The following is a 19,656-nucleotide window of genomic DNA, read 5'->3' on the forward strand; positions in this document are numbered from 1 at the left end:
ATTTCATTTCAATGATGCATGGAAAATCGTATGAGGAGTTTGATTCATTTATCATTCATGCTGAACCTGATATGATACTGTATGTTATGCACTACTGTAACTTATAAACAAATACTTTCATGCACTCATAATGAATGATATCTTGTTTAACCGAAAACAATATCAGCTTGCAGACCATCCGTAACTTTAAGGACTGGATTGCTATGAACATCTGCAATAAAGGCCCAAAGTGTGAACAGTGTGGGCTTGACTGGCTCGCAACATCACAGAATCTTTTCAAAGCTCAGGTCGACTTGTTGCTCATGAAAAATGTATTATTTCGGGTTGGCAGAGAATGGTTTATGATCACCGGGTTTTATTCAACCCGGTGTCCAGTGGAGCTCTTTCACCCCATCGTTCCCCTCAAACTGTACCCATCTGATGAAGTCGCCAGCAGGCTCAGCCGGTGGAGTTTCAGTCTCTGTCTGCAGTCATTCAGGCGGTCTGTTCGCATGTAAAGCAGCTCGCTGCAGCTGTGCTTTCAAAACCTTCAGCTTTTTCATCTTTTTCAGACGTCCGCTGTGCTACCCGTGACAAAAAGATCAGGTTACAATCAGAGATGATTCCAGAACAATTAGGTGACATTGTGTCGCTCTGTGTGCCGCCAATTGTGATTTGTTGAGAAATACATGGTGTCAATTTGACACACAAAATAATCTCTGATTTGTATCAATGGATCTGCTCTGAGAGAAATGAAGTGAGCTACACCTAATGATTTGGGTTCGATCTTCTCGGCTATCACAAACGACCACCATGGGTTTTGTAAACTTAAAGATGCAATGTGTAATTTTAATCTAGCAACAAAAAAAAACCCCAATATAAGATCTTACATAATGAACTGTTATGTGGACATAAGACATAATGCTGTTAAAAAGGAATAGCACTATATTTTAGTTTGTGTTAAGGTTTTTGAGAAAATGCATATTTTAAAGTAAGTGGTACTGTACGAGCATTAGGGATGCAGCGAAGTTCGGCAACCGAAATTAGTCATAAATAGTAAAAACTCATTTGCGTGTTCGGCCCGAGCAAGTGAAAAGACGGAATAAATGTATCACCATAGTCTATGAGTAGCTTTGCGTAGCCAGACATGCACCTTGACAAATTTGTAACAGCTTGTCAGTTCTATGCGGACCGCAAGCGCTGTGATTGGTCCATTTGAACCCCCCAGTCAGATAAAAAAACTACATCATAGGTATTGCCGTTTGTGACGGTGAGAACAAAGATGGGCCAAGTTGAAGAGTGATTTAACTGCAACTGCAACAAAAGTTGCTGTTTATTTACTTCCATCATTGCTGGTCTTCTCAAATCATACACAAGAAGTTGCTGGTTCTTCTTCGTTTGTGGGTTAACTAAGCAAGCCGCTTCTTCTTTGACGGTTGAGCTGCTATGGTTACACGTGAGGATACTGCCTACCAGCAGTCTGCGCGTGTTTGCACGTTGACGCAGACGATGACGCAGAAGTATATATGAAAACCGCCATAGTGGCTACGCCGTAGGATGTACACAGAACTATAATGAGCTCGTCAGAAGTATGGTCTGTGCGTTCATGTGCACTTAAAAAAACAGACTTTACCCCGGGATTAAGCATCGTTGCCTTAAAGGCACAGTATGTAAGAAATTTATATCAATTAATCATAAAATTGCCCTGACATGTCACTAGACATTAAGAAATCATTTTCATTTCAAATACTTGTATCACTGACAACAGTGGTCTGGCCAGGATATTGTCATTTAAAAAGTGGAGTTGCAGCCCTTAACTGATGTTTATGTTGTCATTTTGTGTATTGGCCACAGCTGGGTGATTGCAGTACCAGTTTTAGCCACAAGTTTTGTGATTGCAATATCAGTTTTGGCCACAATCCTACATACTGTTCCTTTAAGTTTCTTAAGGCAGATTAATGAAAAGTGTAATGTGCGGGAATAGGAGATTAGATAGCAATCAGATAGCTATCCAATCAGAGAAGTGACCAGATGTAAAAGGCCCTATAATGTCTGCTGGAATGTAAAATTGTTAAATAAAATGTGAAATAAATATAGTAAAAATGACACTGTATATAATTTTTTTACTGTATTTATGCAGTGGTAATAAAATTGGCAAAATAATTAGGAAAATGAAAAAAAAAACATGCTCGGTTGTTTGGAATTCGGACTTTGGCTGAATGTTTTATTTATTCAGATTTGGCCAAAACATTTTCTTTTGGTGCATCCCTAAGGATTATTATTGATTGTGATACATCTCAAAAAACATTACATTTTTGCATTTAGCTTTCAAACGCATAAATCCAGAATGACTTAAAGAGAACCTATTTCAAGTTATTTTGTGTATTGGGTATAATACAATATGTTCGCGTGGTTTATGGTTAAAAAACACATTATTTTCCACATGCCGTACATTTTTACAGCTCCAGATTTTACTCTTTTCCTCAAACGTACTAATTTTGTACAAAACTCATCAATTTGAAAAGCTCTGTGTCCCTGATTGGCCAGCTAATCTGTATGTTGTGATTGACCTGAATACCTTTGACGTCAGCCTGAAATGTGACGCTCCTTACCATGTTTACAAGATTTGCTCACAATGCAGTGCTAACAGGAGTGAATTTACAGGCTGTGAGTCAGAAGCAGGACACTGCCAAAAATGATGTGTTCATTTTTTACACATTGTGTGTGTCATGCAATTTAAGGCGTTATTTCATGTTAAAATAAATCAAAGGGACAACACAAGTTGTGTTAAAAACAGTGACGGGAGTAACGCTTTACAAAGTAATTCCGTTACTGTAATTCCACTACTTTTAGCGGAAATGAGTCATTAAATGTGTTGTCCCTATACTAACACACCTTCTGTGTTATAATTTATTGTGAGGAATAATGATAATGTCGGTCTTGTCTACATCACCAATCCTAGGAAGTAACTGTTTCCTACAATCCGTGTGTTTATTGTAGTCCAAGAAAAGAGATTTATGTTGGAGACGATAACTCGCGTCATCGTTTACTTTGGTATTTGTACCTTTTGCATATCGTTAACATGTATCAATACACACTTACACACCAAAGGAAATGTAAAATCATGAATAATTGCTCTTTACAATGCATTACTAGCTACACCGTTTTATCATTATATGTGTCAATGGGGCTCAAACCCATGATCTTTTGCGTTGCTTACCACTTGAGCCATAAGGTGCAACACCCCTAACTATACTGTTCTCTAATATCCCATCAGCCCTTTATATAAACTGCAAAGACCAGATGGCTTTTCATTTTTTAATGAACGTCACATGCATTAAATTATTAATTTCAATTTTCTTCCAGTGCTTTGATTTTGTTAAACGCATCCCATTCTTCATGTTGCACATTTAGTGTAATTTTCCATATTCTAAAGTGCCATCACCATCGATATTCATTGCAAATCAGTTCCTCACTAATGACTTCATTTCAATCTGCCTCACACTCTGAGCGCCGCTTTGCCGTTGAACTCTAATATTTTACTTAATCTTTTCAATTACCTCCATTACAATAAATATGTCAGGGACGTTTTCCTTCAGGAGATAAAAGAGGCTCATTTTATCCTCATGTTTTTAGGCCACACAATAATCTACACTAAAGATTGTTTTAGCATTATTAAATTTAATTAAACAATACGACCACTCTTCAGTTTTATGAGGATGTTTTGAAATGTAAGACCGGTGACAGATTCCTCTTTAAACACTCAAATTTTGTTTCTTTTTGTCCTGATGACTCTTATAAATTAGACAAATTCTCTGCCCACGTATATCACCATAATACAGATTTATCAAAATGTCCCAGCCATATTTCAGCTCATCACATTATTTTATTTTATTTATACAGTCACAGTACTCGGTAGGCAGATGAGCGGGCCGCCCACATAATATGACAACCTGCTGACAAAGAAATCATGTAAAGGCAGGAAGACTTATGGGAATGCATACTCGCCCGTCCGCCTGCCTTTAAAATGTTTCTAAAAGTATGACAGGTGAACAGTAGCAATTCCTTCAGATTTATCCAAGAGAAATGAAAACTCTGTTATCAATGACACATGGCCAGCTGAGACACGCTGGACGCTTCTGACCGAGAGAGAGAGAGAGAGAGAGAGAGAGAGAGAGAGAGAGAGAGAGAGAGAGAGAGAGAGAGAGAGAGAGAGAGAGAGAGAGAGAGAGAGAGAGGAGGAGGATTAACCACCTTTTATTCCTCTTCATTTATAAATCATACAGATTCACAATGGAACATAATAAAAATAATTATATATTCAGTATCAACTGACCCTCAAATAACACACATAAAATATCTTTAAAACACCATATATCATAAAACAACATTTCATTATTCACAAGTTTATAGTAAGCAAACTCAATTTTGATTCTTCCACCCACTAGTTTTCTAAACATAATTTCCACCTCAATAGTCCCAAGTTGTTTCCCTTGATTTTTCCTCGTTTTCCATATTGCTAATTTTGCTGTGCCCAACAAATAATTTAATAAGCATTTCATTCTTCTCATTGAATACCTATACTTAACTCCCCCAATAAATACTTTATCTGAGAATTCCTCATCAAAATCCATAAACAAATCTTTAAGAAGTTCAAAAAGACCTTGTAATCTTCCACATTTCAAAAATAAATGTTCTAAGTCTTCTTGTTCCCCGCAAAATCTACATTCACCACCCACAGCTGGATTCAAGTGCGCCACATGTCTGTCCGTAGCTATCGCCCCGTGAATAACCCTCCACTGTAGATCAGCAGTACGCTTCTCTATGGGAGGCTTATACAGGGCTCTCCACCTGTCCCTCACGAGGAAGTCTGATCCTAACAAACCTGGCCACTTTGAAGCTTTTATCCTCCTGAGAAAAACTTGATTTGTGACTTTTACTGAAGAATAGTACATTGCTTTCTTTGACACTGATTCAAAACAGTCCAGCTGAGGTGTATCAAAAGACAAAATGGATTCCATATTAACATCCACTCTCTCCTCCAGTATAACTGGTGACACTCTGATTATTGGAAATTCTTCTTCTGTATCTCTTAAGTCCATCAAACGACCACGCTCAATGTACTCTCTGTGCCCACTTGGTAATACATTCCAGATCTCCTCTGTGAGTTTTAATACAAGGCGTTCCGATTTCAATCCTGTCACTTCTTTTAGAATTTCCACCGGCTTCCACCCATCATCGTCCAAGAGATGTCTAATTTTAACAACCCCATGCCGCTTCAAAACTGCAGACACACTTACTGAAGACAAAAGCCTTGTTTGGATCATAGGATTGAAAAATAAAGGTTCTTCCAGAATCCAATGTCCTGTGTCATCACTACTCCAATCCACCTTAAAAACCGTCTTCCAAGACTGGAGCATTGATTTATAAAAAGGTGTGATCTCTGACAGGCTCACTTTTTCCAAGTCCATTATAAACAAATGTTTGTCCAAACCAAGCCCTCCTACTTTCTTCAAGATTAAACTTGCAATATGAGTCCAAGCCAAGTCTTTGTGATATAAAAGTCTTTGTGCTGCTTGTAACCTGTAAGACATCAACCGACTTCTCATATTCACCAGTCCTTGTCCCCCTTCATAGACAGGTAAATAAAGTGCTGCAGCATGGATCCAATGTGCCCCACTCCAAAAAAAATTGACAAATGTCCTTTGTATTTTACCAACCAACTCCACTGGGGGCTCCAAAACAGTCATTTTATGCCACATTGTAGAGGCTGCCAGGTTGTTAATGACCAAGACCCGACCTCTGTACGACAATTGTGGTAATAGCCAATTCCATTTAGACAATCGGGCTGTCACTTTCTCCAGCAATCACTCCCAGTTTCTCATCTGAAAATGTTCATTCCCTAAAAAAATACCTAATGTTTTTATCCCCTCTCTACCCCAAAGTAAACCACATGGTAGTTTTGGAGGTCCTGCTTCTTCCCATTTACCCATGATGTATCCCTCACTTTTCTCCCAATTCACTTTGGCTGAAGATGCATTTTCGAATTTTTCAATGATTCCCGTTAAAACTTCCACATCATTTTGACCTTTTATAAACACGGTGACATCATCCGCATATGCAGACAAGGATATTTTACATATACTCTTTGAATCTGGAATTGAAATTCCAGCTAATTCTTTCCTTAATCTACACAAAAATGGTTCAATTGCCAAACTATATAACTGCCCAGAGAGTGGACAACCTTGTCGAATACCCCTGGACATTTTTATAGGTGCACTCAATCCACCTCCAGCTTTAACCATTACAAAAGCATCAGAATACAACAATTTCATATAAGATATAAAGTTATCACCAAACCCAAATTGTTCCAATACGGTGAAAAGATATTTATGATCAACTTGATCAAAGGCTTTCTCTTGATCAAGCGAAAGAACCCCCAAATTTAAACTGTTCCTTTGATTAAAATCAATCACATCACGCAATAAAAATAAATTATCCACAATTGATCTATCTGGTATACAATAGGACTGGTCTCTGTGAACTAATACTTGTAGATGTTTTTTAAGTCTATTTGCTAACGCCTTCGAAAAATTTTTATAATCCAAGCATAATAATGACACGGGTCTCCAGTTCTTTAGTAGTCCCAAGTCTCCTTTTTTGGGGATTAAGGATAGAACTGCTCTGCAACAACTTGTAGGTAAAGTCTTCCTTTTGATACAGTCTATCAGCAGCTCATTTAAATCTTGTCCAAGTAATTCCCAAAAAGTCTGATAAAACTCCACCGGTATACCATCCACTCCTGGAGATCGTCCAGGAGATAATTGTCTCATTGCATCAGTAAGCTCTTGTAAAGTTATTTGATTATCCAGTGACTTTCTTTGTTCATCTTTCAACTGAGGCAAATCACAGAGCAAGTCCGCAATACTTCCAGGATCACAAACCTTCGCACTATATAATTTAGAATAAAAATCCACTGTCATTTTTCTCATTTCCATAGGGTCAGAGGTAATAGTTCCATTAGGACGTCTTATATGGCACAACTGTTTTTGTAAAAAACTTTTCTTTTCCAGATTAAAAAAAAATGCACTAGGAGCATCCATATCTTTTATTGAGCAAATTCTTGATCTTATAAGTGCTCCTTTAACTTTTTCATGTAAAAAAGACCCAAGTTCTTCTTTTTTCTTATTTAAACCATCATCATTCACAAATCCATTATTATTTAAAATGTCCTTTTCCAACAATAAAATGTCTCTTTGTAAACCTTTGATTGTTATTTTCATCAATGCTGTGGCATGTGAAGTATAATCTTGACAAAAAATTCTAATATTTGCTTTACCTACATCCCACCATTGACCAAGATTTTCAAAAGTATCTTTCTTCAGTCTCCACTTATCCCAAAAAATCTTAAACTTTTCACGAAAACTAATATCATGTAACAATTTGACATTAAAATGCCAAAAATAACAAGGTTTAACCAATTTTTTAAAATTAAAATCAAAGGTAATCATATGGTGATCAGAAAAACCACTAGGCAATGTGGAAACATTCATAACCTTATTATTCCAAATCTTCCCTAAGTAAAATCTATCAAGCCGAGCACCACTTATTTGATTGTTTAATACCTTTACCCATGTATATTGTCTCACTCCTATATTCCTACTTCTCCACAAATCTATTAGATCAAACTCATTTATAATTTTTAACAATTGTATACTTGACTGATTATGTGGTTCCTCTCCATTCCTATCAACTGTAAAATTAGTTGTGCAATTCCAATCACCCCCAATTATCATGCACACAGTATCATCAATATTTTGAATGGCTGATCTCAAATCCATAAAAAACACCACACGCTCATGTCCATTATTAGGAGCATATACATTAATTAAAACAAATATTGTTCCTTCAAACTCTATTTTGGTTAAAAGTGCTCTTCCTTTTACAATTTCCTCTACTGATAATATATTTACATTTAATGTTTTGGAAAAAAGAATAGCTACCCCAGCACTTATGTTGGTTCCATGGCTAAGAGAATATTTCCCTTCCCACCACATGCCCCACTGAGTCTCATTATCATTGTTTGTATGCGTTTCTTGCAAAAAAACTATATCAACTTGTTTAACAAACTCTGAAATCATAGCTAATTTATTTCTATCTCTGCCCCCATTTATATTTAAGGAACCAAATTTTAAAAATTCCATAGAGAGATAGAAATAAAGAAAGAACAGATACATGAAAAAAGTATAAAGATCACCCTGTGTATTTAGCATACTATTTTTTCAAAGCTCTTTTTTCTTTCCGCAATTTAGCAAGAATCTTCTTCAACCTAAACCTCTTCTTTTTACATAAGGCCTCATAGCTAACAACTTTCTGCATTGACACCACTGACCATATAAACTTGTCTATATCCGGGAAAAAATCCTTCACTTCAACTGTCTTTCCAAACGTCAGATCCAAAAAGTCATTAATCTCTTGCACGGAGTATGTATCATCTCTACTCTGTAAATCAACCTCAGAAAATTCAGATGACTCAGACAATGTATCATCATCCTTCATTCCATCATCCTCACAGTTTTCAACATCATTTGAGTTTTCAGCATTTTCAATAGCAATCTCTTGAGCATTTTCACTTTCTTTCTCTACCATTGTATTTGTACTATGCTCCAAGACCTCATACTCCTGTGTTACATTTACCGTTCTTTCCTTTAGATTTATTCCTGCACTTTCAGGTGATTCATTTCTTTCAACAATACTCTCCTCTACAGGGTTAGGTTGCATGGTTGTATTGTTTACCTTAGCGGCAGTTACACCACTAGGCCCTGCAACCTCTACATTAGCCTGAGCTCTGTGTGGGCATGCCAACTTTTTGTGGCCAATATCTCCACACTCAAAACACTTCAAGCTACCTGTATTGATATAAAGTGTATATGATTTTCCTTCATGTACTACTCTAAAAGAGACATCCAAATCCGGCACATCCAAAAACATAAACACGTCTCCTAAACGACAACACATGTTTAAGTGCCTCAGTTTTACAACCCAATGGGATAGTTTTAATTGCACTAGCAAATTTACCATACTGGCTTAATACACGTTCAATATCCTCATTTCCAATAAATGGGGGAACATTTGAAATATAAACCTTTGTCGTAGGTGTAACAAGTGGTGAAACAGTAACAAAATCGCCACTTACCACAATCCCGTTACTTATCAGACGGTTTACTAACTTCTCCTCTTTAACAAAAACCACTACTGCTTTATTCATCCTGGAAGCTGAAGAAATGTTATCGTATCCAACCTCTTCTCCGACCGCCAGCAGCACATCCTCCACTGATACGCCCTGAGCAGGTACGCAACGGACGCCGTGCCGCCGCGAAACAGGTGGGTCCCCACCCGTCGGAAAAGACGCCATTCCGGCGCCTCAAAGAAACACTACCAAACCGTAGTTTAAAAAAACCAAATTCAGCTTAACAAAAAATAGTATGTCTCAATTCCTTTTATTTTATCCAATTTTAAAGAGGAAAACAGAAAAGAAAACCGAAACCAAAACTTCCCCTCCGTGAAACCCTCACCTACACCCCAAACGCTCCCAGCACACACCGGAAGTGAGCGAGAGAGAGAGAGAGAGAGAGAGAGAGAGAGAGAGAGAGAGAGAGAGAGAGAGGGAGAAAGAGAGATGCTGGGATGCTCATTTGGGTTTTGTGTTGCATGTTTATTTTAATATTACGCCTACCATTCCTCATATTAATTGATAGAAGGTAAATGATAGACTTTAATGCACTAAATTTGACTCATGCATTAGTGCTGGCGTTCGCTTTTATCCATCAGTCTGATGGACCTCTGCCAGACACATTGATACAGTATTCACAGACATGAAGAGCAACTGAATGTTTTTGAGATCCGGTTGAGACAGACAGATAATATCATGGAGGAAAACACTGAGTGAATGTTTCTGGATGTAATGTAATGTAAGTTCAGGGATGATCAAAATTGGACTTTTTGATTTTAATTGGCACAGATGTTTCATTGGCAAAGAGTTTGTTGACTGTTACATCTCGGCATCTCAGGAATCACGATCCCTCATGTGATATATTTGGACCGTTGGAGCCTGGTAAAAAGCGTAAAGGAAGCCACAAGGGATTGAATTTGGCAGACAGCGACAGCTTTAAGGGGGAAAAGTGGCTAAAAATAAAAAATCGTAATCAGCTTTCACATGAGAGAACACATATCAATGCCATTGCTAGTAGTGTTTTCTTGTAAGGCATCTTTGTAAAAACTGCTTACATGACCTTATATAACTAAGGCCTAGTCCTGACTTAATCTAAACCCTGTCGGGGACACCACTACTTCATGTTAAAGTAACTCTATAGTCAAGATTGAATAGTAGTTGACTTGACTTATACAGTAAATATGACTTAAGGCAGCAACAAATCTTTTAGGGTATACTGTCTGAATATTGTACCCATCAGTCGGTCAGTGACTGGATTGTGGTTTGAGGCTTCTGTGATTCTCATCCGTAGGTACACGATGGTTAAGTTATAACAGACTGCATGTGAACTGTGCTTTGTAGCTTTTAGTATCCCTCCTGTTGAATTACAGTAAAGGGGACATTTCACTTTTTTAAGATGTAAAATAAATCTTTGGTGTCCATATGTGAAATTTTAGCTCAAAATATCATATAGATAAGTTATTATATCATGTTTAAATTGCCACTTTGTAGGTGTTAGCAAAAATTTGTCATTTTGGGTGTGTCCTTTAATGCAAATGAGCTGATCTCTGCACTAAATGACAGTGCTGTGGTTGGATAGTGCAGATTAAGGGGTGGTATTATCCCCTACTGACATCACAAGGGGAGACACATTTCAATGACATATTTGTTCACATGCTTGCAGAGAATGGTTTACCAAAATGTAGTTACTAGGTCGATATTTTTCACATTTTCTAGGTTGATAGAAGCACTGGGGACCCAATTATAGCACTTAAACATGGAAAAAGTCAGATTTTCATGATATGTCCCCTTTAAGAAGAGTCTCACAAAGTCTTACAAGTGGGAACAGGGCGAACCGTGAGCGAATCTTATTCTTAGATCATGCAGGATGGGGTGAAATAGAGAGAGAGATCTTCCCAGAGGCTTAGCGCACTGAACACCAGACTCTTTTGAGGTACAGTGGTGCAAAAGTCTTTTTTCCAAATGACCAGTTTCTTACCTGTATCAATGTGTGTTTATTTGCTATCTCTTAAACAGCGTTTCAGCTTGTAAAAACAAATGTGTATCTGATTGTGTTTCTCTGTCAAACGCATGCATGCATTTGTTAATATGTAAAGATGTTGCTGTAAGATGACAGACCCGGCATTCTTCAACATCCATCTTAACGGCAAGATAAGCTAATCTGTCTCTCCTGTCTGTCCAAACATCCAATACAATAGATCGTTCAACTAATGAATGAAAACATCCAGTGCTGTTGGAAGTCAGTATACAGTCACCTGCCAGAACGATCTGCTTTATTGTGAAGGTTAATGAATGACTTTAGAGTCAAAGCTTCTGGCCCGTGTTTCTGTACTGTGGTCAGACCGGGTCATGGCATTGATAACACATTGTCTGGGTCCAGTCAGATGGGAGCGAGATTTACTTGGCTTCTCTCTTATTGGACTCTCTCGCTTTCTTTTGTTTGCTCTGTGGTGTCTTTGCTTCTGTCTCTGGGTGTGAGATAAGGTGTTTATAATGTTGAGCAGTCTTATCTGTTGTTTCAGCGTGGCATTATGACAAATCCTTTGTGAAACATCAATACTCTGTAGGCTTGACGACAGCAGAAGTCAAAAGGGTCTGGCAAAATGTGCAATGTCTTTTTGTTAAAGAGCAGATGTGAGTGCCATTGTCTGACATCCAGAATTTTCTGTTGTATCACATTATTACTATTAAGTTGAAGATCAACAAGCGATTAAATTAACAAGGGTTGAAAATAATGCATTTATTGATAATCTTAAATAGTAAACAAAAAATAATAATGGATCATTTCTGACTCACTAAATTGGCCAAAGATCTACATTAAATTTACATGTATGTATTTAAATAAATGCATTTGAAGATTAAACAAATATAAAAAAAATATATATATAAAAAGTCTGCTAAATAAAGTTCACTAAGGTTCATGTCAAATCATAACCCAGGTAAAAATGAAGTACTAATGTACTAAATAAATACTTTAATACCAGCAAGTACTGTAAATTTGTAGTAGTACATTGTTATTTTTGTTCTAAATAAAAGTGGTAATGTTAAATATATGCTAATTTTAAATAAAATAGACAATATAAATTAATGCTGTCAAACAATTACAATATTTAATCTAGATTAATCATATGATTGTCATGAGTTAACTTGCGATTAATCGCAACTTAATCTCACATTTTTATCTGTTCAAAATTTACCTTTATTTAACACTTTTCAAGTTTGTAATATTCTAATTAGCATGGGCATCGACAAATATGGATGCTTTATGCAAATGTATTTTAATTATTAGTAAAAGAGTCGGCGAAAATTATTTAGAAAAAAAATCCAGTTAAAGATTTTTTTAAGGTTCAAAAACAAAATGACTGCATCCATAGCTTAAAATCACTGTTAAAACTAATAGATTTGGCACACACAAAGCCAAAAACAATATCAATATGTGTTCAACTTTTTTTCTTTTATTGTTTGATTGACATTGAGACACAGACAGTATTAAGATCTGCTGTAATGCAAGGATCTAATATAATGTTACACATCAGGTATTTTCCCCCAAGAGTTAACCAAACATTTATTTAAGACAGATTATATCTGCATGAATTATTGTCAAAACACATATTTTTAAAACTGTAATTATGTGTGCATATATTTGGGGTCACGCCCTTGTGTGCATGCTTCAGATGTGTCAGTCAGCGTGATGAAGATTGTTTTCGGGTCATGTTGCTCTTAATAACTCTTTTAACAACATTCAGATCCAGTCCTTTATCTCTCTTAATAACCATTTTAACATCAAGCATTCACTTCACACATCAAGCATTTTCTTTCTGTTTTTTAAACCATTGTTGCTTGGGTTTGGGTTTGTGATTTGCTTTAGGATGTCATTTAATACATAGGTTTCTTCATGTTATGTCTATTTTTAAACCATAGTTGCTTGGAGTTGGGGTTAGAATTCGGGTTTGGGTTAGGACTTCATTTTATGTAACAAAAACTTGCTCTTACCCCAAACCTAAGGCGACAATTTAAAAAACAGAAAAAATAAGAAACCAATATATATGGGCTGACTAAAAAGTAGTAATGCTTAAATTAAATGTATGGTTTTTAGGGCTTGAGTGGATTTGTAGATCTAAAATTAGGTTACCAATTTACAATTTTTGTAATTTATGTGATTTAAATGTTCTGTGTAATGTAGAATGTAGAAATGTAAAGTATGCATTTTCAGTTCATTTGAAGTTTGGACAGCGAAACTGAACTGTGATAGCAATGAGTTCAGGCGATTGAGTTCCTCCAATGAATGAATTCCGGTCGCGTTGTTGGCCGTAATTCACAGTAAGCGTGCACGTGTAAGCACACACATGCACAGACTCTTAATGTTTGCACGTCTTGTCATATAATTCTGACTCACCAGAATATCAATCATCTGCACAGAGCAAAGTAACGTCACCGTATGAGACGCATTCATCAATAGAGATGTAATTACATGAGGAGGGTGCACTTTGTGCGATCTGTGGGTCATGCTTGCATTTGCACCTTCTGTTAAGGTCCATGTCTTTCATGCGGCATCTGAATGTAAGACAATAAGGGTCTGTTGAAGGGTTAATTAACAGTAGTGGAGAATCATCTATCAGCCGTATATTCAGTCAGACAGCTTCATTACCCCAGACAGCCTGACAGGCACATTTTAAATGAATGCACACGCACGCTCACATAAAACCATTGTTTGTGTATGTGTGCGCACACACAACCCTTCTTCTATAACTTCAGTGTATTGATCTCTCTGCTATTAAGTTTCAAAAAGAAAATAATTACAATGTGTGCAATGCATTCTGGGAGACAGCTTTGTGATGTCATTTCATTGGCTGGAAGGTTTACTTTCCTAATGGCTTTCATTGATGTTGTTTCTGTGTAAAATATGTTTTCCAAACACTCTCTTATCCACAGCTTTGGTCTCTCTTATTTTGCTGTTACAAATATAAAAACCAAGCAGCCCTTGCTGAATAAAAACAAGTTGGTTGGCTGGTTTAGCAGTCTGGTTTTATTTTAGCTGATCTTTGCCATGTTAGGAGGACCTACAATTTTAAACCAACTAAGACCAACAACAAAGTGGTCAAAAAAGTGGCCAAAACCTCTACTACACCTGGTAAACTAGCTAAAACTGGGCTGGGAGACCAGCAAAAACCAGCCATCCAGTTAAGGCTTGTTATAACATTTAGAGACGTCTGCATGTTATTTGTAGCCACACCATATACTAACAAAACCTAAAGCATGTGAATATTTAAGTGTTTGCATTGAGAGGCTCCTGTGCAATGTTTGTGACAAACGTGCCATTGCTTTGCTTACGTCAAAGTTGTTCTAGAAGAACGTCAAATGTTTAGTCCATCACATTCGGTTTCTTTTCACCAGTGTGATAAAGTACAGCTTCTCAATATTTTGGTCGAAATTGAAGCCGTTCTTCAACAAGTTACTGTATAAAAACTGCTTTTGCCATGTTTAATTGTCTTTTAAGATACGCTGGGGACTTAATGTTGTAGGTAAACTAAGTTCTGCTTTCCGAATGTATGTGTTTATTAGATTAAATTAGTCAGTTGCTCAGGGAAATGTAGCAAAAGAGGATTATCATGGATTAAGAGTTTACTGGCTGTAAGCATCTTTATATTTGTGCTGTGTTTTCAGCGGTTTCAGTTTTAAATATCCTGCCCTCTGAGAATATTTAGTAAAAATATTATAGGTAAACATGACAACGTCATGTAAATGTTAACTGCTCTTCTATCTTCTATAAAAACATATGTAAGACATGACAAATCACTCAAGTCGCTTTGGAAAAGTGTCTGCTAAACGTAAGTGTAATGTAAAACATAAACAACAATCTGTTGAGAATAGATCTGGGTGGATTTCTGTTTGAGTTAAGGGGATTGATTTTATTACCACCTCATGAGACTTCATACTATAAAAACTCCCTTAGGTTTGTCATACTTTAAAACGGGCCACATAAAAGACTTGATTTGATAGACTTTGCTCTCTACACTCTTAGAAATAAAGGTACAAAAGCTGTTGCTGGAAAGGTCCTAAGAGGGATCACTTAGGCACTGATATGGATACATTTGGTACCACTACCTTTGAGGAACTAATTTATACTATTTAGGTACAGATGTGTACTTTTATTGGTTTATTGGTAACTATTAACCAACATGAACAAACCATGAACAATACATTTGATAAAGTATTTATTTATCAATCTTTGTTAATGTTAGTTAATAGAAATAAAGCTTTTAATTGTTTGTTCATGTTAATTCACTGTACATTTACTAACGTTAACAAGATTTTAATAAAGTATTATTGTTGAAATTAGCATTAATAAAGATTAATAAATGCTGTATAAGTGCAGTTCATTATTAGTTTATGTTAACTATTGTAGTTAACTAATGTAATGAACCTTATTGTAAAGTGTTAGCAGTTTATTTATTGTTTTTTTAAGTAATCAGACTTTCTAGACATGCATTGCAAAAAAAAACCTGAATATCACACAAAACACTTGAACAATCACATAGTGATGTACAAAAAACCCTCTTGCACTTGCAACCGCATGCAACACACTGTGACAGCCATCAGTAACAAGCTGACATTGTGATGCTAAAATTAGCAACATTTTCTGTTTCTGGTTAGCCTATTGGCTATATAAGTGGACATGGTGTGTATCCCTTGTGCAATAAACTGAAAATTTGCTGCTTTTGATATGAGATTATTACTTCATATGCTTCTTTTCCATTTCTTATTTATTATGCTATACAAATGTTCCTCTTATAATTCATGTATATGGTGACCACATTTATCTGCTACTTCTACTGTATATTTCACCAACATTAGCTTTGCATTATGATTAACCTTTTTTTAAAGAATTTTAAAAAACTTAATTTTCTTTATCTTATTATCAACATGGTTTTTGTGTGAGATGCTGAGAGCAATGACGTTTTCTGTCAATCAAATACTGAAAACTATATACTCACTTTTAAAGAGCACCATTCTATGATATAGAGCTATATCACACTCCTACTCGAGCGATATTGCTTCATTAGCATTGGATTGTGAGCAAATCTTTCAAACATGGTAAGGAGCGTCACAATTCTGGCTGACGTCAGAGGTATTCAGGTCATTCACAAGGTACAGATTAGCTGGCCAATTAGGGACACAGAGCTTTTTAAATCAATGTGTTTGGTACCATCAGTCCGTTTCAGGAAGAGAGTGAAATCTGGAGCTACAAAAATTTACAGTATTTGGAAAATAATGTGTTTTTAACCATAAACCTTTGTATTTGTATAAAATATTGTATTATACCAAATGCACAAAATAACATTGTTTTTTAACAATGAAATAGGTGCACTTTAAAGTTGTTGTCAGTTAGTGACACAGATTTCAATTTCACATCTCACCCGAGGGGACAAATAAATTTGATGTGTTTTTCAATGTCACCATTTTTTTCATGACTTTATTCCAAACGGGTAGCCGGGCAAACAGAGCAGCGTGTCTTTGTAACACTGTTGAGCTTGCTTAAAATTCCAACAAATGCGGTTTCAAGCAGTGGAGTCTTACTGAATGTGTACTGTAGAGCCATCAGGGATGTTTGTGAATAAAAATTTTGTCCCGACGTGCACTGTGTTTCAAAAACAGTTTTCTAATAGACAGCTTAAAAATAATTCACCTGTGAGGTCCTCCAAACTCTTCCTGCTGATTTCTTCTGGAAAAATGAATCTGTCATTCATATCTCCTGCGGCCTCCTCCATTACCCACAATTCTCAGTAATATATTAGTCTGTTTTTGTGCAGGCCACATCACAATAAAGGATACATTAATTTTGGTTTAAAAGGCATCTAAAAACAACATGCATCCAAATTCAAGTTTATTTTGATTAGAAGTGGTTTACTCACAGTCGGACTATATCAGGTCTATAGTTAGCAAAGACATTGAAATGAAGGCTATTGTTTGATAAGCTTTGTCTCATGTGATGACTGTGAAATCAAATTAAACCCCTCTCCGTTTCATCTGCAGATTCCTCAGATCAGCTACGCATCCACGGCTCCAGAGCTGAGCGACAACTCCCGCTATGACTTTTTCTCCCGCGTCGTTCCGCCGGATTCCTACCAGGCGCAGGCCATGCTGGATATCGTCACGGCGATGGGCTGGAACTACGTCTCCACGCTGGCCTCCGAAGGGAACTACGGCGAAAGTGGCGTGGAAGCGTTCGTGCAGATCTCTAGGGAAATGGGTGAGATGGTTTTCGAGCACCTGCATGGATGATAACGGTTTAAACCTTTCACATTTTATGTCTGCGTCAGCCCAAGGTCGTTGCGAATCATAATTCATTTCCAGTGTTTGTGTTTGCGCAATCAGCTCTGAGTATTCCCAAATGCATGCATGCTTTTTCAAATGTCATGGTGCTGTTGTTGTTGTTCTTCAATAATTTCTGGCGGTTGTGAACTTTTTCGGTTGAGGGCTTAGCAGTTTTCTGTCTGTTCATTGGATGTAGATTAGAGAGCAAGGGTGGGATAACACGAGTTGTGGTTTTGATGCATATCACATGATACCACTTGTGGCATTAGGTTAAACATTTGTTTTGTCTCGTCACTTTACACTTTGGTGGTACATGGGGTGTAACAATAGTAACTTGGTAACTGGTAAAGCGTTGCATTAGTAAGGCCAAAAAAGCAAACAGAGTGCCTGCTTTATGAACGCACCAGATTGAAGTGTCTACCAAGCTCATACATTTAATGTCAATGTGAATGCATACAATATCCAGAAGTACATATTTTTACCCCCCCCCCCATTTTTTATGTGTACCATTGTTAAGCCCTGCATTATTGTAATTGCCTGTTTGGGAAAAGTCCAGTCATGGGCATGATGTCACAAATACTGTCAGTTTAACTTGTATTGAACTGGGGTGGTTCATTCTTCTTATTAGCCTTCTAGAAACTTCTGTAGCATCAGTAATGACCAACAGCTAAACAGAAGCCAGGGCGGATGGCATCAGTTCAGGACATGAATAGAAAGAAATATAATAACCAGCTTTAACACACAATCCCTCCTCCTTCGCTAAATCCCATCTACTCTGTAATCTTTCCTCTTTCCTAACCCCACATGATAGAATTACAGTTATTACCGTAGACCCTCTGCGGTGCAAATATCAAACAGATGTACTAATCGTACGGTTAATTGTGCATTAAAAATTCACAAGCCATGGCACAGATTTGTGCGACTTATGGTAACAACATCCACTTCACAGCATGTCTTGTCTTTGCCTGTATTTTTTAGGCAGCTACGTATATTTCCATTTGTTATAGTATATTGGGCTACATGTTAAACCACACATCTAAGCACAGAAACAGTGAAGGGAAAAAAAGCATGCATTTAATTCAAGCGATCAGACATTCATACACAATGCCGGCTTTTGTTTACAGTACTCTTGTTTGATTATCAAGTCTTTTGTGTTTGGTGCGTTATATTTCCCAGCTGAGGCGAGCAGCAGGCTTAAGTCTTCCAGCTGTAACCATGAGAAGTGGATTAAATCTCGCAGATAAAAAACTGAACAAGCATCCAATTAACTGCTTAACAAATGTCATACAGCAGGCAAATGAAAAGTCAACAGCGATTCGGCTAATGGCTGCAACAATTGAGATCATCATCTTCGCCTGTCACTGTTTCAGGAGATCACAGTGTATCACGCAAGCATTGGCCTCGTAGCACTATAAACATTAACCCCAGTTACAAAGTTTGTTTAATTGGAAACCATGTTGCGTATTTAGTTGGAACGTAATAAATGGAGAAACCTAGCCGTTAGCACGCATGCTGTGATGCATTAAGCGGGCGTGCGAGTTGGCATCCATTATTTCGTGACCTCTCTCTGTGATGTTATCGATAAGAAGTGTCTAGAGAGCACCTGCCGCATCCTTTCAACATCATTCCTGCAATAAAGCGTGCGATGGCTGTGATGTAGAGGCAAACTGGATGGGTAATATCAGTCTTGTGGGTGTGACGTTGTTCTATAATAGCTGTCTTAAGGTCGGGCGAGGGCCGTGCGTGTCCCCTGTCTCAATGCATTTGTTCTGGTACTGATGAGTTTCGTCCCCGTCGACTCGCTAATGATCTCTGACAACAACACACAGCGCTCGACTTCATGTCACGCTCGGATACTTGCAGTGTTAGCGTGCGATTGCCGCGCGACTGTTGTTTTTGGCATGTTTGAGGTCTTCATCCAGGGTGGGTGAAGTTTTATAGAGTCGAGCTCCAAGGATACCTAAAGGTCTCTTTACCGGGGTAAATTCATATTAATAAGCATCAAGCCAGCTGTCAAGACAGGGTAAGTGAGTACAGCTCTCAGAGGAGCAAGTGGCAATAGATGCTAATAGACATTAGCTTTAATTACCGTGTCAATGGGACGTTGATAATTGCACTTATGCCTTTGG

General features: G+C 37.2%; 1 protein-coding gene across 1 annotated transcript in view; it reads left to right on the top strand.

The window, feature by feature from the left end:
• The window catches only part of grm8a (glutamate receptor, metabotropic 8a), a 221,222-nt gene that overhangs the window by 71,506 nt on the left and 130,060 nt on the right, over positions 1 to 19,656 (top strand). Inside the window, exon 3 of the mRNA XM_073813888.1 lies at positions 17,246 to 17,462. Within this exon, the coding sequence (XP_073669989.1) occupies positions 17,246 to 17,462 (217 nt within the window). The remainder of the gene's footprint in view (positions 1 to 17,245; positions 17,463 to 19,656) is intronic.

Source organism: Paramisgurnus dabryanus, chromosome 1 (genome assembly GCF_030506205.2).
Source record: "Paramisgurnus dabryanus chromosome 1, PD_genome_1.1, whole genome shotgun sequence".
Lineage (NCBI taxonomy): Eukaryota > Metazoa > Chordata > Actinopteri > Cypriniformes > Cobitidae > Paramisgurnus > Paramisgurnus dabryanus.